The sequence below is a fragment of the Leptinotarsa decemlineata genome, unplaced genomic scaffold (genome assembly GCF_025532065.1).
Source record: "Leptinotarsa decemlineata unplaced genomic scaffold, Ldec_3_MD MMD2_tig00000133_RagTag_RagTag, whole genome shotgun sequence".
NCBI lineage: Eukaryota > Metazoa > Arthropoda > Insecta > Coleoptera > Chrysomelidae > Leptinotarsa > Leptinotarsa decemlineata.
In genome coordinates, this window is record NW_027412542.1 from 1,815,852 (window position 1) to 1,840,129 (window position 24,278).

At 35.6% G+C, this 24,278-nt stretch overlaps 2 protein-coding genes across 2 annotated transcripts; one reads left to right on the top strand and one right to left on the bottom strand.

Moving 5' to 3' along the window:
• Positions 1-840: 840 nt before the first annotated feature.
• Positions 841-20,376, bottom strand: LOC111510278 (uncharacterized). Its single transcript, XM_023166186.2, has 2 exons — positions 20,153-20,376; positions 841-1,486 (listed from the first exon to the last, which is right to left on the bottom strand). Exons 1-2 carry the CDS (start codon positions 20,239-20,241, stop codon positions 1,222-1,224), a joined length of 354 nt encoding a protein of 117 aa, XP_023021954.2. The 5' UTR covers positions 20,242-20,376; the 3' UTR covers positions 841-1,221.
• Positions 1,796-3,070, top strand: LOC141481247 (uncharacterized). The gene is made up of 3 exons (XM_074172524.1): positions 1,796-2,111; positions 2,171-2,392; positions 2,449-3,070. Exons 1-3 carry the CDS (start codon positions 1,941-1,943, stop codon positions 2,803-2,805), a joined length of 750 nt encoding a protein of 249 aa, XP_074028625.1. The 5' UTR covers positions 1,796-1,940; the 3' UTR covers positions 2,806-3,070.
• Positions 20,377-24,278: the final 3,902 nt, after the last annotated feature.

Sequence of the window (24,278 nt, forward strand, 5' to 3'; positions counted from 1 at the left end):
GTCATCAAACTATTTTGAGCTACGATTTTCATTCTTCAGGAACAGCTCCAATCTCAGACCAAGGACTGAAATGAGTGTTAAAAATAGTACACATGAGGAAACTTGTAGAAACATCCGTTGAACGTTATCCAATATCTGTCGTAGTATTAGACAGTGTAGGCAAGCTCTCCGACACAGATCATACAGCTTTGATTTCTTTCCTTTCGGAAAATGTTTATATTAATTTATCTCTTGGCATAGCTTCCGTTTCATTAGAATTTACATCAGGTTTAAAAGAAATGTTTAAAATATGCTTTTTCGTTAACCAGTTTCAAAATTTAAATCCTGATACCAAATGGATCACATATTGAAAACACAATTAACTCGGCCCATTACAGGTCCCTTGAAAGGTGAGAACTCGTTAATCCTCAAGTCACATAAGTTTCGACTCCTGCTTATTGTCGTTCGGAGGGAACCGATAGCTGGTTAATAGAAAAACTACTTTCATCAGATATCTATATATGTCGAATAATCATTGAAAATATCTATACTAAAATAATGAATACAAAAATTAGCAGTATGGATGATACAGTTTAGAAAATATGTTTAAAATATGTTTTCCGTTAACCAGCTATCGAACGACAACCCTCAGAAGTTGAAACTTGTGCGAGCTATGGACTAACGAGGTCTTACCTTTTAACGTGTAATTTTTAACACAGGTTGGACGATAGCAAATGAAAATCAATTGTTCAGCCTGCGGCTTGAACCACTGACTAACAGGGCTGTCGATTTGAGTGAGTGAACAAAGCACCCACGTCGAACTGACCGGCTACCGACCGCTGATACAATTAAAAACTCGAGGAAATCAAAAGATTTATTCAACTATTCATCTACGTCTCTTATGAGAAATCAATGATACAGTTCAAACATTTTTATCGACCTTCTTTAGGAATTTTCACCTTCCACATCTGAAAAGAAGGTCCATAAAAATAACTTTCGTTCAATATGGTACAAAAACTATGTTCATTTACTAGTGAAGAAATAACAAAGTATTTTGAATGAAAATTTTCGTTTTTTATCTCTTATCTCTCGACAAAGTCATATTTATATTACAATATGGCCCTTAAGAGGGCCCAGAATTTTACGTATTTTCGGGAATATCCTTCTCTAAACGTTGAATTTTCCATTTCAAGTAGTGATGACCGATGTTTTTGGCTAGTTTTTCATTGCTTGGTTACAGAGTCACGGTCGAATGCCTCCTCCATGTGTCGGAAAGTACTGGTTGTGCCTCTGATTGTGCCTCAGGTAGGTTTTGGTAGGAGCACCCTTGGAAAAGACTATACGAAGTTTCTCTTCATCCGAGGGATTGAGAAGTTGGTAAACGTCCATGCAGCATGTTTGTTTCCCGGTGTTTGATGTACAAGTGTACAAGTGAATGAAGTGCCTCCTATCGATGTGGTTTTTTGTAGTGAGTTGTAGCTGGTTTGGAGAGTCCAGTTTTCTGCCTCTGAAAAAGAATTTGAATTGATAAAATATGATTTATCATTTACATTAGGAAAACTTCTGGAAAAACTGGTCGAGATAAAGATAACTGTATTTCTGTCGAAACATAATAGTTATTTATGTATCAAGGGAATTAGGAGGGCCTTAATTACCGATGGCAAAGTTTGCGTCCCGAGGGCCTCTGGCCCGAGGGACAGCAATTGCCTGAGGTTATTAAGGCTCATTAATTCCCGTGGTACATAGATAATTTTATTTCTGACCGATTTCAATAAAGTTTTGTTCATTTTTGAAACGGAAAAATGTACCAATTCATTACCTTCCGGTATATTTGAATCAGGTACCGTTGATTATAGTAGAGTTTTCTTGTTGCTAGGTTGTTGCTATGTTACTTGTTTATAAACAGAACTTTGTTATCAAGCTGTGTTTGCGGTGAAAACGTGTTTTCTACCCCAAATATAATGGAGGATATTTTGAAAAAAGCTGAACAAGCAAGAGAATCATTAATTCCATCGAAAAGTGAAGCCGTATACCAAAAAGAATACAAGATATATCTGGACTGGCTGACACGGAAAAATGTTATGCCAAAAGATGTCACTGAAACTGTATTTCTGGCATATTTTCAAGAACTGGTAAGGAATTTTCTATGTTTTTCGGTAGATTTGGTAGTAATTGTGTTTATTCGTTTCAGTCAGAAACGTATAGTCCGAATTCTTTATGGACTAAATGGTCAATGCTAAAATCGATGGTGACTATACATGAGAAACGAGATATCACCAAGTTCAATGAACTACAGGCTTTTTTGAAACGGAAGAGTAAGAGTTATAAGCCGAAAAAGTCTGCTGTTTCATCTCCTAAAGATGTTATCAGATTCCTAAAGGACGCTTCTAATGATATTCATTTATTGCATAAGGTAATTTTTTTCTTATTTTCCTTTTTGTGTGTATTTATTTCCTTTTTTTGTTATAGGTTGTTTTGATTATGGGTTATTTTGGAGGATGCAGAAGTCAGGAACTTTTGAATATGAAGATATCGGATATAGAGGACCGGGATTCCGTTATGGTAGTGAACGTACCGGAAAGTAAAACTGGTGTATCGAAGAAATTTACAGTTGTGGATGAAAAAGAGTTCTCCGCTTTGCCTTTATTAAGACTTTATATGTCTTTGCGTCCTAAAGGTATTGAACGATTTTTTTTGAGCTTCCGACAAAATAAATGTACATCTCAGCCAATTGGAAAAAACATGTTTGGGAAAATCCTATACGGGACATTGCCTTCGTCGCACTTCTGCTACTGCTCTAGCCAATGCAGGAGCAACTATGACTAACTTAAAAAGACACGGAGGTTGGAAAAGTTCCACGGTGGCGGAGGGGTATTTGGAGGATAGCATCGAATTGAGAAATAAAACGGCGCGTATGTTGTCTACTTTGTCATCAGAAGAGGCAGGTACCTCGACTGTAGTGAACAGAAGCTCCAGCCATACAAAAGAAGAAATTGTTTCCAGTGGCGGAAGTAATTTTCAGGGAACATTTCAAAATTGTACATTCATTATTTGTAATGACGTGAATAAATAAAATATGGTTCAGTTTTCATTTCTATTTATTTTTACTTGTGAAAGGTAGAGGGAATTATAAAATCTATAATGTCCCAAGGGAGTTATGACCCTCTTTATTGATAGCGTAACTATGACGATATAAGCTTATAATATCCCGGTCAGAAATAAAATTATTAATAAAGAACAGTTTGGCTTTCAAAGTGGCAAAGGCACTATTGATGCAATTTTCTCACTCATGGGAAACGTTTATACTGGAATCAATAGTGGCGAGGTTGCTGCTGCAGTATTTTGCGATTTTTCGAAGACTCTCGACTGTGAGGATCACGAAATACTGTTGCGGAAGCTTCCCTACTACGGCTTCAGAGAAGTGATACTGAGCTGGTTCAGCTCATATTTGTGAGGTCGTAGTCAGATTGTGGAAACAACCCATCGCTCAGAAATCCAGAAAATACGTTATGGTGTGCCTCAAAGTTCAATACTAGGGCCAACATCTACCTCAACGATTTGACAAGTATAAATATCTCAGGAAAATTCACACTATTTGCAGACGATAGTACCATTTTTTGGCAATCGGACAATGCAAATGATTTAAGTAAAATCATATCCATCGATATGATGAAAGTAAAGAGTTGGTGTGATTCAAATCGTCTGTTTCTAAATGTTTCGAAAACTAACATAGTAACTTTCATATGTAAATTTGACAATACTCCCATTGGAAATGACATCATTGAGAACAAAAGTAGCTTACAAGTTTCAGGAGTACATATCGATAGAAAACTAAAATTTGGTTGTTATGCAGTCAGAGTAGTCGCAAATGAACTTGGTTTGACAGCAGCTAAGACTGTTTATTTTTCGCTGGTGGAATCCCACCTGAGATATGGAATTCCATTTTGGGGTGTATGTAGTAGTTATCTACTACAACATATTTTAATTTTGCAAAAACGAGCCGTAAGATATATGTGCAAATCAAAAAGTACAGACTCTTGTAGATTACTCTTTACCACTCGTGGAATTCTAACAGTGATTTCTTTCTTTATAACGGAAACAATGTGTTTCATTAAGAAAGACATCAGTCATGAAGGATTCCATTGTCTATAATGGTTGTAAAATGTTTAATTACTTACCAAATAATGTAACAGAAATGAAGTCTTCAGAAAATGCCTCAGGAAGACTGTGAAAGTTTTTTTAAGTGATATACCATACTATAATATACAAGAATTTTATAATGATAATTTGAAAAAAATATCTTATTTGTTTATTATTTACCAGCATCCTGTACGACTTCGTTTCACTCATTTATTGTTTCCCAGTGTCCTGTATTACTCAGATGTTTTTATTGATGAGCATCGGATTGATGAGCATCGGTGATCAATCAATAGAAGAAATGAAAAAGTTTTTGACTCAAGAATTTGAAAAGTGTACAAAAACGCTTCTGGATGAAATTTTGAGCTTGAAGTTGGAAGTGCAGATTCTAAAGGAATCAAATTTAGATATGGTTAGACTCCTATCCACCCAGCATCGACATACAGAAAGCAACAATGCTAAATCAGACTCTTCGGACAAATTAGATCAATCGTTTTTATCATGTTCTTCAACTAATACGATTATTTCCTTATCACAGCCCGAAACCATAAAAGAAGCAACAAAAGATCATACTTGGAACGAAGTTAAATATAAAAAAAGGAATAGAATTCTCCGAAAAAGTACCGAAAATAAATCGACTACTAAGCAAAAAAACTTGGAAAAGAACATCAAAAATGATAAAGATAAATATGTGGTAGGAACACTCTCAGATGGAACAGACGATTTCAGTGGAAGCGAACCTATGCTCTGGTTATATGTTGGTCGCTGCAAACCACACACTACCGCGGAAAAAGTAAAATCTTTTCTTGAGAAAAGATCTCCCGAACGTAATTTCGAAGTAACGGATCTCAACTCTCAAGGAAGATACAAATCGTTCAGAGTGGGAGCGGACATAGAACTCCGGGATGCTTTGTATGACCCCTCAAACTGGCCAAATAATGTTATTGTAAAAAGATTCACTTTTCGGAAGTCATCCCGTCAGTCCTTTCGAAATCTCCGACCAGAGGAAGATTTCTAGTTATTCGTATCCTAAATCAGTAAGTGAATTGCCCTATAGTTTCAAAATAATGCACATTAACTCACAGTGTTTGACAAATAAAACAAATCAAATGGAAGTGATTTTGGCTGATGAGAACCCTGATATATTATGTATATCTGAAACCTGGTGTACTAGTTCAAATATTGAAACAGTTCATTTTAATGGATATATTGTGGCATCTCATTTCACTAGACGTAACCACATCCATGGTGGTGTTTTGATTTTAGTTAAAGATGACCTCATTTATAAAAATGAAACGTTCATTGACAATATGTCCATAGAATTAGAATATGAAATGTGCTCTGTATCCTTTTCTATAGACAATAATAAATTCTGTCTTATTACAGTATATAGACCTCCGAATGGTATATTTGAAACATTCATTGAAAAACTTTTTCACACTCTGGAATACTGTGACAGAAAGTTCAAATCTTTCATTATATGTGGCGATTTGAATATAAACTACTTATCTAAATCTAAAAATAAAACTCTGTTGAACGATTTGATGCAAAGTTTCAACCTAAATTGTAAAAACTTGGAGCCTACGAGAATATTTTCTTACGCAAATGGCTTAACTAGCACATCAAAAATCGATTATTTTCTAACAAACATATGTCAAACACGGTATAATGAAGGAATTAAGAACTTGAACTTAGCAGATCATTTGGGTTTGTCGTTTGAGTTATCAATCTCAAACAACCAGAGAGTTGAACCGCGAAAAAATATTACATATGTAAACACGTGTACTGAAAATCTTGCTCGACTCCAAGTTGCTCTTCAAAATGAAAATTATGAAAGTGTTTATGAGAGTTTCAATGATATCAATTCGGCCTATGACTCATTTGTAAATATAATATTATTTTATATTGACTCAACGTGTCCAACTGTGAGAAAATCAGAAATTTCCGAGTTATGGCGACGAAAACAATGGGTGACCGCCGATATCATTCACATGGGAAATAGTCTTAAAAATTTATTTTGGCTTGTTAGCAGTAGTGATGATATGAATATTCGGACATATTACAATTATTTGAAGGGTATATACAAGCGTAAATTACATGATGCAAAGTATTCATTCTACCAACTGAATCTTGATAACAAGAATCAGCGACAAAAGCAAAAAGAAATATGGAATTTAGTTAGAAACAAAACAGGCAGGTCAAAAAAAAAGTTGAACTGGGAGATTGAATTGAACGGTGAATATATAAATGACAAAAATAAAATTGTGAATGTATTTGGAAAATATTTCTCAACAGTAGCAAAATGTGAGATTGAAAAACATTTCGGTCTATCTTCGTTCACAGATTTTACAACCATGTCCGTGCATCATACATTTTTCTTTTCACCCGTTCAACCAAGTGACATTTGTGAAATTATTCTGTCACTCAAAAATACGAACTCGGTAGGTATTGACTGCATATCAACAAAACTTGTGAAAAATATGAGAATTTCTGTGAGTCAACCTCTTTCTTTTATAATAAACCGATCAATTGAAATTGGAGAATTTCCTGATAAGATGAAAATTGGTTTAGTTACTCCTCTACACAAAAATAATGAAATTTATATAATTGAAAACTACAGACCAATAACAGTACAAACAGCACTGTGTAAAGTTTTTGAGAAATGTGTTCATTCTAAAATGCTGTCATTTATAGAAAAATTTGATATTATTTCCAAACATCAGCATGGGTTTTGCCCAGGTAGGTCAACTGAAAGTGCTGCATATATTTTTTTCAAGTACGTTTATGATGCACTGGACCAGAGAAAATATGTTGGGGCACTTTTTTTTGATCTATCGAAAGCATTTGATGTCATTGATTTGAATATAATTCTAAGCAAGTTGCATTCCCTTGGCTTCAGGGGTAATTTTCTCCTGTGGTTAAAATCGTATTTAACATTCAGAAGAATACATGTGAAAGTAGAAGAAAAGCAGTCTTCGTCATATAATATGGATTTAGGTGTTCCGCAAGGATCCATTTTGGGCCCACTAATTTTTTTATTGTATGTCAATGATATGCCAAACCATATTAGTACAGATTCTGTAGTCTTATATGCTGACGACTCGACACTTGCCACTGATGCAAATAGTCCTGAGGAACTCCAGGACAAACTCAACAAATTATTTGTAGAATTCACAAGCTGGTGTCGCAGGAATTCTTTAATTGTAAATTCGAAGAAAACTGTTTTGTTGCAGTTCCATTACAGAAACCTGAGAAAAATAAAAAATTTACAGGTCAAAGTCAATAATGATCTCATCAACTCATCAGAAAAAACTAAATTTCTTGGCATATGCATAGATAGTGACATGTCATTTCAATCTAGCATTAATCAAGTGAATAAAAAACTTAACAGCGCATACTATGCCCTAAGACAGTTAACTTCAATTTTTAATAAATCTCAGCTGTTAAATGTTTATTATGCCATGTTCTATCCTCATATTTCCAACAATATAGCAGTGTGGGGCTGTTCTTCTGATATAAACAGAATTTTTGTCTCCCAAAAAAAAGTTATTCGTTTGATATTCAATCTTGCCTATAGAGATTCGTGCAAACAAATTTTTATTGAAAATAGAATCATGTGTTTACCTTGTATATATATTTATAAATGCGTTTGTTTATTTATGAAGAAATATGACACGCACCTTCAAAACTCAGATTTTCATACCTATCCTACTAGACAAAAGAATAAAATCAGATTAAAAAAGCACTCGACTGCATTTTTCGAAAATTGCCCTTCCTATGCAGGGACAAAATTTTATAACAAACTTCCGGTTGAGGTACGGACGGAAGAAACCCCAGGTATTTTCAAAGCAAAACTGAAAGAGTTTTTGATTTCCAGATGTTTCTACAGTGTCGTCGAATATGTGAACAGAAGTGATTGAAATGCTCATATGTGTATTGCTTATGTGTATTGTTTAAGCATTTTAAAAGTTTGTTCAAAATTTTAAATCAAAAATTTCCATGTTTATTGTTTCGTCATATCTGTATTTTGAAGTTTATTTATTTATATTTTTCACTGACTTGTCCTATATCACATTGTGATCCTAAAGGAATTAATAAAGTTATTAATAAAGTTATTTTTTTTTTTTTTTTTTTTTTTTTTTTTTTTTTTTTTTTTTTTTCACCGTAGTGTGCGCTGGTCAGGCCCTATCCCCCGAAGCCCCGATACATTCGGGAGAGCGCGCCAGCATAATCAACCAATGACCACTCCCCACACCGTGGGGTAAGTGATCATTGGGTCCGAGAATCATGTGCCCTGAGCAAACGCAGTGAGCCAAGAATGACAGCCTTCTGCATCTGTGCGGCTAAGATTATTATTATTATTATTATTATTATTATAAGTTATTATTATTATTATTATTATTATTATTATTATCATAATTTTAATCACTTTGTCCGAATCTAAAATTCAACGCAGTTGAATTTTTTCCTATCATACCGATGAAACCGGAAACATTATTGGAAGATACGCCTTTATAAAGTAAAAACTGTTCTGAAAAATTATGACCGTGAACTGCTATGAAATGAAATTGAAGATGAAGGCCAGAAATCAATCTTGAACGCGCCTACAATGATCACACGAGAAAATCGTGCAATGGACCGATTTTAAAACGCAAATCAACACAATCAAATCTATAGAACTTTCGTAACCTTCGTAAAAGACTAGGAAATTACTCAGAGGTCATTTTGTGAAGGATAAATCGGTTACTTTTTTGGATCTTCAACCACAATCTGAAAAAATTAGAAGTGTATGGAAAGAATTTGCGAATGTAGGAAAAGGAAATCAACGAAAAGTTTCACTAATAATGAAAACAACTGATTCACCCGATTCACAATTTTATTCAAAGTGCATCGAGTGTTTGTCTGCTGTAAACTGTTGAAAAATATGTTGAAATCTGTTTTCTGTTAACCAGCCTATGAACAAAAACCCTCAACAGTCGCAACTTGTGCGAACTGAGGATCAATGAGATCTTACCTTTTACTATGCGATTCCTGGTACGGGACTCACAGAAAATTGTTTACAATAAATTATTTTCATGTGAAACTATTTGAAAAAATACAGTTAAAATTCCAATGAAGATGAAAGTGATATTTTCTTTCTCACCTCGGCGTACGGACTATAAATATAAAACGATGTTTTTATTATTACTGCGTGAATATACTTGGATCACAAAGATAATAATATATGAACTTGATCCAGAAATAAACGATACAAAATTCAGCTGACAGAAATCAACAAGCTCATGTAGTTGTCGGTTCAATTCGTTACATCTGCAATGAGTTATTATTAGAGATATTTGATTGGCTGATTAATCGCTCAATTGTGAAGATACAATGTCACCTTTACTGCTCCCCGAATGATAAGTTCAAAATAACAAAATTGATAATCATAATGGCGTAATTTGAGTTTCGTTGCTTTGTATCACGTGAATTCAAAAAACCTAATTTTATTTTGTTACATAATTTCATACATTATATTATTAGTTTTGCCATACCTTCAGTTGTGAAGTTACGAGTATTACTATAGTGTTCATGTGTTACGTCATATTTAGTTATATTATCTATCTTATCTTATTTATTCATTGGTGACTGGTATGTGTTTGTATATATTAAAGAGAGTTTCGCGGTTTGTTGGATGAATATTGGAACAATAATGTTAACAAGACAGACACACCCTAGGAAGTGCGTCGTGTTTCTAATATCAGTGTTTATCACAACACTGCTTCCTGATTATCAATATTTTTTAAGGACAGAGCACAAACACTATGGGAAAATCCTTGAGGCGCTTTGAGAGCGGTACCTGTGCGAAAGTAGCAATTCACGTCGAATTAAATTCCTTTGGAAAAATGTTCTCAGGAAGTTTATTCTACATACAAGCAGTATGCTTCATCAGCTCCATCTGTATCTGTAGAGTAGGCCACTAGCCAGCACTTAGGCCACATGTGACCCATTGTACATCGTCCCGAGGAGTTTTCTTCCTAGGTCATCGTCCATCCTGTGCTTTCCAGGAAGATGGACAGGTCACTAGGAGACATCTCCTTTATATTGGCAGGTGTAGCCCAAGACTCGCTGAACACACACTCTCTTTGGCAACCTTGAGGTGTCTCACGGCGGCCTCCGCGAAGGTTTTGGAAGTTGCAGCGACATTACTGTCGTTGTGCCGCTTCTTTAACCTTCTCGGGGTTCCCTCCGTGGAGGTGCTCATGTGAGGGCGCTTTCCTGCAGAGGCAGCTGGTTTTTTTCCTTTATTCAAGGCGGAGCTCTTGGCACCAACCGCAGGAAGTGCCCTTGCTGTTGGAGGTGGAGTGGGAAAGGAGGAGAGTGCACTTATAGTTGCTGCCACTTATGCCTTTATCTTTCTCCTTTTGGCCTCGGCGCCGCAAATGAGCTTACGCCTTGGCCTTTGTATTACATCACGAAGTGATCTGCCATGTCCAGTCTCATTCCGATCGGTAGATTGTGGTGGACATTTCTGTTCATCCCCAGCCACCACCATAGATTGAGGTGAGCTCTTCTGTCCAGCCTCGGGATTGGTTTTTGTTGTGTCTGTTTTTGTTTCATTCATGTGTGTTCCCATGAGTTGCAGGGGAAGAGATGGTCACCTCTGGCAGAGCTCCGCATTACCAGAGGAAGGCTGATTACAGTGAGGTTTCGCCGGGTTCCCCAAGGGATCGTTCGTAACTGCATATGACCCTGCGGCCATTCAGCTGTCGGTACGATTCCTTACACCTTAGCTTGGGTAGGCTAGCCCACGGTGACATGTTTCGCAAAGGCTTTGGGGGAGTTTTAGTTCGCCTCATCCTTACTTATTTCTGCCACTGACCAGGAGTCCGGCGACCCCGTGCGTAAGGCCACATTGGCTTTCCGTACAGGACCCCCAGACTTCTGGCCATTCCCCTATCGGCCACCTGGGGACGCGTCCGATAGGTAGCCCAAACTGCTTTCTGATTATCAATAATTTTCAAGGATATAACACAAACACTACAGCAAAATCCTTAGGGCGCTTTAAGAGCGTTGCCTGTGCGAAAGTAGCGATTTACGTTGGATTTGAATCGCTGAAGATTAAATTCCTCTGGAAAAACGTTCTAAGGAAGTTTATCCTACATACGAGCAGTTCTTCAAATGAAAGATTTTTCAAGAGGTGAAGTTATTAGTCATGAACAGACAGCGTGTTACCTCAGGGCTAGTACTAGAGTGCCACCAAGATTTAGCCAAAGCCTTGGTAGATAATAACATTGTCCTGAGGTGGGTTAAAGGGTACGACAGAAGTAAAGGTGTTCGCATTGCCGACTCTTTAGCCAAGGAAGCGGCTGGACTAAGAATTTTTGGACCCAGGGGCACCCACGGCCTGATGACTTCGACAATAACGGAACTAGTCAAATGTTACACCCATGCTCAATCCTTAAAGAGATGGGATGGAATCAAAGGATGTAATCTTGCCAGGATCATCTTGGGCGACCCTGGGAAGCTGGCGCCGAAGAAATATCTGGCGATGACCAGGAAAAATCTACGCCTTACAGTAGGATTTCTGACTGGCCACTGTCAACTAAGGAAACACCTCCATAATATGGAGCTAGTGGACACACCTCTATGCAGGATGTGTGAACAGGAAGATGAGACTGTCAGGCATGTCCTGTGCGAGTGCCCGGAGTTATCGTCAATAAGAGAGTGTGTGTTCGGCGAGTCATGGCCTACACCTGCCGATATAAAGGAGATGTCTCTCAGCGACCTGTCCACCTTCCTGGAAAGGACAGGATGGACGATGACCTAGGAGGACAACTCCTCGGGAGGATGTACAATGGGTCACATGTGGTCTAAGTGCGTGGGCTTACACTCACTCTCCCTACTCTACAGATACAGAGAAGCGGTGAAGTTAGAGGTGTACTGAGTTGAACCTCGAAACGGTGAGCAAGCAACAGTCCGTCGCGTATTTCTGATATGTACCCCTTATGAAGGGGAGAAATCTCCAACCTTTCTTCGAAGTTCCAGACTATCAAAGTTGCGCTCTGATCTCTGATACAAGTTATATTTTCGTTTTGAAATGTCTCAGAATCTACCAACAACCAAATAAAAATGCTAATTTCAATATGAAATGAATTTGCAATTTTGAGAAATGTAAGCAGATGAAAATTTTCTCCAGATAGACAAAACTGAAACTCTTTTTAACTATGTCACGTTTTTCTACTGTTGGAAAATGAGGTGAAAAGACTTATTCATCAAGACCAGTAGATGAAATTTACCAATATCATTACATAGGATTTTTTATGGCATGTTTGCATTACAAATCTACTGGCGCGTTGTTGATGAAAATTAGTGACAATAACCATAATAATGATTAGGAATTTTCACAATATATATAAAAATTGCATTCTTGCCAATACACTCTTGGGCAAAAATATTGCATATTTTATTTCAAAATATTTTTTCATATTGGTTTTCTTTCCCTTAACACGTTATTTATTTTTATTTCGTTAATATTTTTAATTAACACGGTTTTATTAGCTTCACCTGTGTGTATGTATGTTTGTTTGTTTGTTTATTTGTAACTCTCCTTTTCATTTCATATTAATTCCCGTTTGAATGCTCGGGATTTGTATTTGACAGAATTATCGACATTATTGCTTGATCTATTCGCGGGCAGATGACGCTATACGTAACCTCATTGATATAATTCGAACTCACTTTCCTTTTATTTCTTCATTTGGAAAAAATATTTTTTTTATCAACACGTGCGCCTGCTGCCTAATTTGTAACCCTCCTTTGCGCGCCTGCTACTTTCCTACCTAAACCTGATTGATCCCAAAGTTCAGATTAAATAAATACAGTTCAAAAAGACAAAAAAATATGGTTTTATAGCATACGAAACTAAAAAATGAAAAATAAATATAGGCAAAAAAAACCTAAAAAACACGCTTTTAAAGAACATCGAACTAGAAAGTCAAAAAATTTTATTAAAATAAGCTTAAAACAATAACGAACGAAAAATACTAGCGCCCGTGGCTTTTTTTATAATTATAATAGTATTTTTCGTTCGTTATTGTTTTAAGCTTATTTAAAAAAATATTTTTGACTTTTCAGTTCGATATTCTATAAAAGCGTGTTTTTAGTTTTTTTGAACTATATTTATTCATGAATGTTCAAAGCCCAAAGTATTTTATGTAAATTTCCATTCAGTATAGATAAAAGAATGCTTGAACATAGTCGCTAAAGCTAAAGAAGTAAAATAATGGTTCGAATTACAAAATTTGAATAATGTGCCGTTGTCACTATCAATGTCTCTTGTTTTGTTTATTGTTGTCAGAATGACATTTCGAGTACTTTATGTCTTGATTCTGTAGTTTTCTTAGTGAGATGCTGCATTTGAGCGAATTAGCGAATAGAATGATCCCCTTGAGGAATTACGCAATGTAATTTCTTAAGAAAAACTAATTTTACACCCTACTAATGTTTGCGAATTACAGGCAATAATCGCTTCATTCAAAAATAAATCGACATTTGATAACGACGAATTAACAATGAAAATCTTTGATAATCTTCCTGCTACTGCTCTAAATGCTTTGGCGAAGGCAATCAATCATTCATTTTTAACGGGTTCATTCCCTGGTTCTTAAAAACTTCTATCGTAATTCCTCTTTACAAAGGTGGCGATCTAGAGAATCCTTCGAACTATCTCTCAATTTCTCTTCTTCCGTCGTTAGCAAAAATTATTGAAAAACTGGTAAAAATACTTTTAACAGACCATTTGAACTTCGGTAATATAATAAGTTTCAAACAATTTGGATTCCAGTCAAACAAAAATACTCATGATGCCATATTTTCATTTTTATATGAAGTGTATAGACAATCAATAGACGGGAGATTACAGCAGCAGTCTTTTGCGACTTCTCTAAAGCATTTGACTGTGTTAATCACGAAATTCTGCTCAATAAACTTTATCTCTATGGTATTGAAGGTATTATTCGTAAATTATTTGCTTCTTATCTATCGGGTAGAAGTCAAAGGATTAAATATACAACAGTATCTGATGTTTCTAACATATCAAACGGAGTACCACAAGGATCAGTACTGGGACCTACCCTATTTCTACTCGACTTTCAAAATGTTTATTTCTATATTTATGGTAGGACTCTATATATTTTTATCAATCTACTAGCTTATATTCTGATTTTATGCACTTGACTATGTTTTTCTTCCTCAAAATGTTCACCAAAGCTTTGTCAATAAGAACTTTTCTTTGGACAGTAAAGCATATTTATTATTATGTGCCCTGAGCAAGCGCAGTGAGCCAAAAATGACAGCCTTCTGTATCTGTGCGGCTAAGATTTCTGCCATAGTGCGGCAAGCCGGTATGATTTTAAGATTCGAGAGTAGAGAGGACATCATTCCACCAAGGACTCCAATAATAATCAGAACAACCATCTTGACAGAGTGATCTGGATAGAGTCTGCGGAGTTTGAAAAGAAAATCTCGATATTTCATCCGTTTTTCTGACGATATTCGTCTCGCCAGGAGATGAAAACTCCACGACAAATATCGTTTTGCTCTGGTGGTCGAGAAGGACCACATCAGGCTTATTAGCTTGTATGAGCATGAGGGTGGGAAACGAATGGTTCCAATAAATTCGGCACTTCCCGTTCCCCACAACGGATTCAATATCCCCCGAAGCGTAGGGCAACACCGGTGTCTCGTCAATACCGTAAGAGTGTCGTAGATGGTAATATAGCACTCTTAGGGCAGCGTTAGGTCGATGGATATAGGCTGAGACCGCATATGCTGGACATGCTGATAGCAAGTGCATTAAGGTATCGGGCGCCTCGCGGCAGGCCCTGCACCTTGTGCCAGGAACCTCTATACCCATCACGCGACTGCGATAGACTAAGGTGTTGAAGACACCATCCTGGCAAGCCATGATGAACACCTCAGTTTCCGACTTCAGCCCACTCGACCTGAGAAAAGCGAAGGTCAGGCGCTTTGATAAGCCAAGGTCTCCAATGTTATTGAAAAAGACCCCATGCATTGGCTTATCCTTGTGTTTCCGCAGAAGTAGGGTGATCTCTGCGGCTTTTATCTGAGCTTTTTCCGAACGGGTTCCAACTTGGTGACAGAGTTGTGGTCACCTCGTTCAGTGTCGAAAACTACACCGAGTTCATCAGCTGCTCGGACAGCTGCCCTAAAGAGATATGCTCCAATTCCTGCTCTCTCATGGTCACGGACCATGCAGAGAAGGAGATCCGAACTCCTGACAACTTTACAGGCTGTATCCAGCACCATTCTGTCATGCAGACACTCCAAACTCAAAAGTCCACGGCCTCCCTGTTGTCGGGGGAAGTACAACCGTGGAACGGACGATTTGGGATGCAAACTCCTATAGAGATGCATCATTTTTCGGGTCTTTACGTCGAGTTGATACAGCTCCTCCCGAGTCCACTTCACTACTCCAACTGATAATGAGACTAGGGAGTACAAAAGGCGGCCTGGTCAAGGACGTAAGAGATGTACAACGCCAAGAGATGACCAATTTATTGAAAATTCAATCTTTGCGAAATCGCACAATTACAGGCTTCTCCCACGTCACAAATCTAGACGGATACAATCTGCCATAGCTCATGTCAACTGGAATGAACATACAAGAATACAGTTATGAAAACCAGATGGACGTGGAATTTAAGAATGAATGCTGATTGGTACATACACAACATCCTTGAAGAACATATTTTACCTTACGACGGTTTCATTGGTTTCGACAATTTCATGCTAATGCATGATAATGCTAGTGCACATGCTGCAAGAATAGTCACCCAGTATTTTGAAGTTGTTGGACTTGACGCAGTGAAGTGGCCACCAAACAGTCCTGACGCAAATCCCATAAAATATATTTGGGACATCTAAAAAGACATATACTAGCACGAAATCCAGCAGAATTATGAATTGCTGCACAGGAAGAATGGAATCGAATTTCACAAGAAACTATCAAAGACCTTTTGAGGCGTATGCCCAGGGCGATGCAGGCTATCATTGGAGCTAGGAGAGGAAACACTAAGTACTGAACTATTAATTATGTTTCATTTTGTCAATATTGTTCAATATCTGGATTATTTGGCAATCAATGTACGTTAAATACTTCAGCATATACCATTTAGTAATGAAAACTGTATAAAGATTCAGACAAATAGAAATGAACATGGAAACCAAAACTCAAAATAAAATATGCAATATTTTTGTGTGTGAGTGTATTATTTCAGGTTCAAGTGCTGTTCCATTAGATATAATTTTGGGATTGAGGACCAGGTATCATGATAATGGCTGATATCGTACTCAATTTTCACGTCACAATTCAGACGTATTAATGATATCTGAATAGGACGTATTTCGTCAGTGACTTAGGACCAACATATTTCCATCATCATTATGACATGATTGTTGACTAAAATATATGACAAGATCATGTTTACTGGGTCAAAGCGAATATGAGAATGTGAATTCTGAAACAGGATATTTCCTTTATGTGAATTATCTGGGTCATTATTGAATTGACAAGTGTTCATTGAAAATACATTAGGGTGTTTATGGAACTTTGTTTGGCTGACAGGTTTATCTCTCAATAGGTAATAATCTATATGTAAACATTCCAAGCAGTCACAAAATAATACAATTTAAAGAAAAAACCTGATGCACTGTTTGGAACCTTTGGTGTAGTAATGAATATTACTGGAGTTTTTTCCCAACACCAAATCGTTATTTTTAACACCTCGACACGTGTTTCGATCATCAAGTGATCATCTTCAAGTGATCATCTTCAAGAGGAAGATCAAACTGGAAACTTCCCTAAGCTAACGCTATTTATACTAAACAGGTATCCCATACAGGTAAACCATACAGGTATACCACACATATAGGTATACCACACCAAAATTAATTTTACAATTTGCCTTATCTATTATTTTACAATATGTCCTTATGTAATGTTTAAATGTTATAGCTATATATAAAACAATTTTCAGCTATAGATAGGCAATTGTGAAATTAATTTTTTATATAGTAGGGAAACACTGATAATTTTAATAAACAGATTTTTTTGCGATTATATTGCCAACTCTATACTATACTATACTATTCTATACTATAATTACAGGAAACGAAACTGTGGAAATAATCAAATCTTCAAAGAAGTACGATTTTCGCAAAGCAACGAAAACACAACATGATCACAAAATTATCCAATATTATTGCCTGTAACTGGAAATCGTTGTTCAAGTATGAAAAAATGTATAATCGCTTCGCATGTATTCAGAGTAATTCATTTCGATAACATATTTATAAAAACATACGTAATTTCCGAAGAAACCGGCGATAAATATATTTTAAAGGCATGAGCTCATGTATTCAATAACATCAAAATTGATGTATTTCTCAGAAGGGTTATCTGAAAATTTTTTGGACTTTTTCGCCATCTTTCTTATTGTTGTACTTCCATTATTTTTCACTTCATTGTAAGTGATTGATGAAGTGAATAAGTGGCAGTATATTATTATTAGCATTCGCCAACTGTGGATTGAAGTTCAAGGCCATTGATGCATTAAATAAAGTTTCTATGAACAGAATAATGGAAACAATTGAACTGTCAGTTCAATCAAGTAAATTTTTTTGAATATGTCAAATGGAAAATATTCACATCACATCGAAATTTACACACCTCCTTAGTCATTGTGTTTTTCACAACTACAATCATTTGTTTCGATAAAAACAATGTCTAGAATGACTAATGAACTTATCATGTAACATTACTATATATAATAATAAAAATACTAAGAAGGGAGTGAAAATTTACTTTCAATGATCAACTTATAACACAGTGTGGTGTTATATTCCAGTAAAATGTGATATTAGTTGTGATATTTTGTCATTAAAATTCGTCAAGTGTGTAGCAATTTTTTTCAATAAGTGCCTTTTTCAGTCTTGATTTAAAAATGTTAAGATTTGGTGATATTTTAATTGATTCTTTTAATTTATTGAACATTTTTGGTCCAAGATAAAGAAAACTTTTCTGATAAAGAGTTGTTCTATGCATATTGGGCATCAGTTTGTCTCTAGAACGAGTTTGATAATTATGTTGCTGGGAAGGTTTTAAAAGCATCTCGACATGATTCTCTCCAACAAATACCAATGATTCTTATTGCATTTTTTCGCAAAATAAATATTCTTTCAGCAGCAGATCCGGTACCCCAATTCAAAATTCCATATCTCAAGTGGCAGTTTATGGTCGCATAGTATAAGCTCAGTAAAATCTCTTTACTACAAAAATTAGTCATGAATCTCAGAGCATAGCAGTTTTTTCTCAATTTATTAGAGAGGGTCTCAATATGACGAGTCCATGTGAGTTTGTAGTCCAAGGTGACGCCTAACATTTTTGTAGAAGTACAAGATTCAATTGACAGATCCCCATTTTCATGGATAACAAAATGTTCGGGCCAGTTACTAATTGTGAACTTCATCATCACAGTTTTAGATGTATTGAGTGTTAAGTGATTTTTTTTGCCCATATGTTTACTTGCTTATGTACATCCTGGGTTCTTTCCCATTGGGTCGATACATCAATTTCCTTCACTATGAAATTTGTGACATCTGCATACGCTACTGTGTGAATAGTTGACAATCCTTGAAAATATTTCATCAGGTCATTTGAATATATCAAAAATAGTATAGGTCCAAGGATTGATCCCTGTGGGACACCCTGCCTAATGGTTGCAAACTGCGTGAGAGTGTTTCCAACACTAACACGTTGCCCTCTATTTTCCAGATAGGATTTCATTTAATCTAGGACAACTCCTCTTACACCATATCTTTCCAATTTCCCTAATAGCAGGTCATGATTAACGCAATCGAAAGCTCTGTAAGAGTCCAGAAGATCCAAGATCAAAAAAATTACGTCAAGTTGTATCGAATGTCAAGGTTTTGCAAACTGTTTGCTTCGATTACCGAGGCGCAGTGTATCAGGAGTTCTTGCCACATGATCGTAAGGCCACATGATCGTAAGGCCACATGGTCGTACGGCCACATGGTCTTACGGCCACATGGTCGTACGGCCACATGGTCGTACGGCCACATGGTCGTACGGCCACACGGTCGTACAGTCAATAAGAAGTAATATCTTGAAATTATGCATCGCTTGCGAGAAGCAAAACGATGAAACTTCCTCTGGGAGAGAAAGATTTTCCTCTGGAAATGATCTTTCTCTTCCTCTGGAAGAGAACTTCGTAACCATGACAAATTGAAATATTCGGATGCCAATATTAATTTCTATTTATAATTCACAACACATAAGCTTATTTCATAATGCATAACTTTAGTCCTTAATTTTCAATTTTACCGAATTTTCAACAAAATTTACTTTGTTTTGTCAATTTTTTGGTTAAATTTTGTTTCAGATGATGTGGTGCTGCAGGTTTTTCCGGGTTTTCCTGCAGATGAAAAAGCAAATGCACCATTGGAACCAATGAAGTTGCCCCGGAGCACCGATCAATTTTTATTGTTGTTTTATATTTAATTTATCTTAATTGTTACAATAAATTTGTTCATATTCTCATTGAGCGTCACTGTCAATTCTTTACATACACATCAATCTGTACTGTCAACCATAAGTTCACTTTTTTGAAGATTAAATTGAAAAATCTTGTTGGGATGAAAGAAAAAGAAAATAAAGTAGAAAAAAATGAGCTAACTAAAATTATTTTAGTTTTTCAAACCATAATTTTTTCAGTTATACTTTCCAAACTGTACATTAAAAATACTCCACTTCAATCTCTTGTTCTTAATTTTTTTGACTAATTTTAATTTCATTCTTACATTCAGTATTCAGTCAATACATTTTTCAAATAACTTCTCCCGGGGACTTCCCTTTCCATAATTCTATATATTTTTATCAAAAATATTTACCTGCATTGTAAGATTGGATATTAATAGAGTACCAGCTTTTCAGAAGCTCAAAAAGTTTACTTACGATTTTGCCAAAGACCAAAATACATTATAGATGATATAACAGATCCAAACGAACTGAAGTATAACGCTGTCCATCACTTTCACTAACATCTCTATGGCCTACATCGAGCATGAATACCAAAACGAAGAAGAAAAATAATTGACACTATTTTAATCACCTACAATTAATGGACGAATACCGCGAGTGGGCTGTGCCAAGAATAATTTGAGAATGACACTGTATTAGTTAAGCAAAGCGTCAACAGAATGCTCGGGTAATCGTATAAAGTATTATTCCGAACGTTAGTATATGGGCCAGAGGTATAATGACGGTGGTGCTTGGGTATTGCTTCTTTACAGTATTTCTCGATTATTCATTTTGTAATTACATTTTTTATCGAGAATTTGTACAAATATTCCATACTAGCAAAATCGATATTCGGGTTAACAAAAAAATGTCTAATGGTCTTCAGAGGGCCTTTAGTAACACCGAGGGTATAATGGATCCCTTTAGCTCTAAATCGATCTATGTTGAAACCATGAAGAGAAATGTAAGTACATGGTTTTTTGAAGACAGGAGAAATTGTTACTGGAGATTCAAACGAATCTGCTTTTGCTCGATAGAACCTAAAACTTCTATATAGGAAGAGATGAAAATTCAAAAACAGTTTCAACCTAACGGAAGAAGAAATTAACATGAACATACTAGATTTATAAATAACAATAAATTGATTGATGTAGCCGTTACTACGTGGTAGATTATCATGAAAAATGAGTAATGAAACGTTCTATGTTTTTATCACTTTTATTTGTAACTATCGTTATTACAGTTTCCTCCGATAAGAACATTTTCAAACTGATATAATGAAATGAAAGTTTTATTGTATAATTTTGAAAATTTCCATATAGGACGAAATTGCAGTAACAATAGTTACAAATAAAAGTGGTGATGTTAAGGTTGAGAATGAACAAAATCTCGACTTCTAGGAACGACAAAACCAAAATGAATATATCTTAGTTCCATACCACCAATACACGAATCACTCTGGAATGATTTTCAAGGAACTAGGTATCGATGTGACATTTAAAACAAGTCATACACTACAGAGCCTTTTACGAAAACCAAAGGACAAAGTGGAGAAATTTGAAAAGTCTGGCATTTACGAAATTAAATGTAAGGGCTGTGATGCACAATATTATGAACAGTCAAAAAGATCTATTAGAATAAGATATAAGACACACTTAACACACAAAATATAAGAGATCAGAAAATTCAGCAATTGCCCATCATATTTTGTTCAGTTCATCAAGATTAGTTAGACAAGTTAAAAACAACAGGCATTTAGATGCCTACGAGAGAGTAGAAATAAGTGAACATAATAATATTATGAATAACGATGATGGACCAATACCTAATAGTACACTTTTTTTTTAAATTCATTTGAATAGTACGATGTGTACAAAAGAAATTAAATTAAGTTAAATTAAAGGTATTCGTATGATATTTTCTGATACATTCTAAACTAAATGTATTCATATACAATACGATACAATGTAGGTATACATCTTCATACAATAATAATCTTGCTTCTTCCAAAGTGGGGTGGAATACACCGGGCGTATGTCGCCTGTTTTGTGCTTTTTTTACTCCACTTGAAGAAGTACTCAACTTCTGTAATAACATTATTATATGCATATAACAGCAGTGATAGACAATGAAAAATGTAGGCGTAAACAAAAAATACAAAGAACAATATAAATATAGAAAAAAGAAATTATAATAAAAAACTGGTAATAATAATGATGGTGATAACCAGAGGAAGGGGTGGCGATGCAGAATTTTGAGGTGAGTCTTCAAATATTTAGTTTCTATAAACTATTTTCAATGTCATCGGGTTCTCTTGCATGTGTTGCTTGAGGGTCCGTTTGAATTTACTTCATTCTTTCATTTTTTTCAGGTGTGTTTGAAGAAGGTTTTATAGTTTGGGTCCGAAAAAGCAAACGAATCTTTGTGTATGACTTTTTTCAAAGAGCGGAATTTTGATATGCAAGTTTCCGACTGATCTTGTCGTTTTGTGAGCGATAAAACTCAATTTCTGAATATTCAAGCTACTATATAGCTTTTTGAAATGATATTTCAATTATCAGATGTATCCCACTATCACATGAGGACACATTGTAAAATTAATGTAACACTAGTAGTTAAGGCAAATTGTGAAATTAAGACGCAGGTATAGTCGAAGTAACCGGTATGGTGCATAGTTATGGTGTCGGTGCTATCAAAGGCCAAAAATACCAATACAGAGAAATGAAGCCCCTGCCAACTAGTCCACGTGGACTGAAGAATTGGCGGTTCGTATTGAATGATTTTTACTAACCGAGTTACGGTGACGAATAAAATGCGAGCCGTCGTGTTGTCAATGTTCAGTTCAGGAACTGATCGCGATTTGAGTATTAAAACTCGATATTGTTGCAGTTATAATTACTTACAAATTTTTGTTATCTGTTCAAAATGTGGCGTCTTTGGACAAGCACTAATATATAGTAATAACGAGTGTGATAATAACGCAGACATTTTCCTGTGTAGTGTTTCCAATAGAGATGGTGAACAATACGAAAACGAGATACCAGGGAATAAGATTCGGACGCATTTGAATATTGAAACACAGAGAGTATGTTTCAACTTATATAAGAATCTACATCTCAAGTTTGGTTTCGAGGGAAACAAACTATTACAAGCAACATCAAATATAACCGAAATTTCTTTCTCAATTGTACGTAAAATAGTCAAAAACAAACCTTATAAACGCAGACGCGATGTGAAACGGGGTTACCAAAACCTTTAGGTGTTCATCTGATAAAATCATTGAAAAAAACAATATACTACTGTTACAAAATCAATGAGAACTGGAATCATAAGGAAAAAATTGAATACTTCCGGCCATAACGTAAGCTGCTGTGACAAAACTCTTCAGAATTGTATAAGGAAATTTAGATTTATAATAAACAAACGTCAAGCAGTTATGGAAAGCAGGAGAACAGTGGAGTTGCGTAACAAATACTCAGAATAAATAACTAAATATAGACAAAAACAACGGCAAATTTTCTATTTGCTATACAATATTAGTTATGATTGATATTTTATGTATGTATACCGTTCAGATATTGACATTCAATCGTGCCTTCAATCGTTGTTTTTTCGACATATTTTGAAGTGAAAGAATCATAAACTCCTGAGAGCTTGTTGCTATACATTTGTCATTTCGGAATGAAACTTTCTCATTTCCTGAGTGGTGGCGCACCGACTATAAAAGTATTATTTTTATCTCTGGTGTTCATAGCTTATTTGATCATGGTATGATACGTCACACGTCTCGAATATGAGTACGAGTGCACTCAGTTTTCCTTTTTTGTTTGGTGACCGTCAAAATTATACGGAAGCGGCATGTTGTGTGAAAAATATAACAGGTGGCTACCACATTGTTGACTATTCACACACGTGGTATTATCACAGTTGTTTGCTAATTCACAAGTATTATTTGCGGTCTGCCGCTCTACCGTGTCCATTTATTTTCATAGAGATTTTTCGGGAAATAAGTTAATAAATATTTCGGCACTAAACATTTTGTATTTCTCAATTCAATTCAATTATGTTGAGTAGTTATTCAACTTATATAATTTTTTGAATATCTACGAGGGTGGGCTGAAAAGTTTTCGACCCAACAAAGATACAAGAAATTTTTTCAGATTTTTTTTATTTATCAACATAGTCTCCTTTGAACTCTACTCCTTCGGCGAAAATCTCTGTCCTCCGAGCGCAATTTTCAGATGAGGGATCAAAAATAAGTCGCTCGTCGATTTTAGCCATGTGTGAGGTGTGTGATGGTGCATTGTCTTGGTGAAACATGATTTTCTTTTTCAGCAAATGTGGCTAATTTTCCGCAAGTTCTGCCTTCAGCTTGTCAAGTAATGATGTGTAGTAGCTCCGGTAATGGTTTTTCCTATTTGAAGATTATCTGTTTTTTTGAAAATCTGTTTTTCCGTTAATTAGCTGTCACCGATTAATCGGTTGAATTAACTCCATGACTATCCCAAAAACATAAAAAGTGATCAATAGGCGCGAAAACTCGGATTTATTGGGCCTAAAC

Excerpts from the sequence above, each read along its gene's own strand:
- LOC141481247 (XM_074172524.1), top strand. The coding sequence starts at position 1,941 with ATGGAGGATATTTTGAAAAAAGCTGAACAAGCAAGAGAATCATTAATT. Across the intron at positions 2,112-2,170 it reads TGGCATATTTTCAAGAACTG|TCAGAAACGTATAGTCCGAA; the intron begins GTAAGGAATTTT and ends TATTCGTTTCAG. Across the intron at positions 2,393-2,448 it reads ATATTCATTTATTGCATAAG|GTTGTTTTGATTATGGGTTA; the intron begins GTAATTTTTTTC and ends TTTTTGTTATAG.
- LOC111510278 (XM_023166186.2), bottom strand. The coding sequence starts at position 20,241 with ATGTTAGTGAAAGTGATGGACAGCGTTATACTTCAGTTCGTTTGGATC. Across the intron at positions 1,487-20,152 it reads TTTTGGTCTTTGGCAAAATC|AGGCAGAAAACTGGACTCTC; the intron begins GTAAGTAAACTT and ends ATTCTTTTTCAG.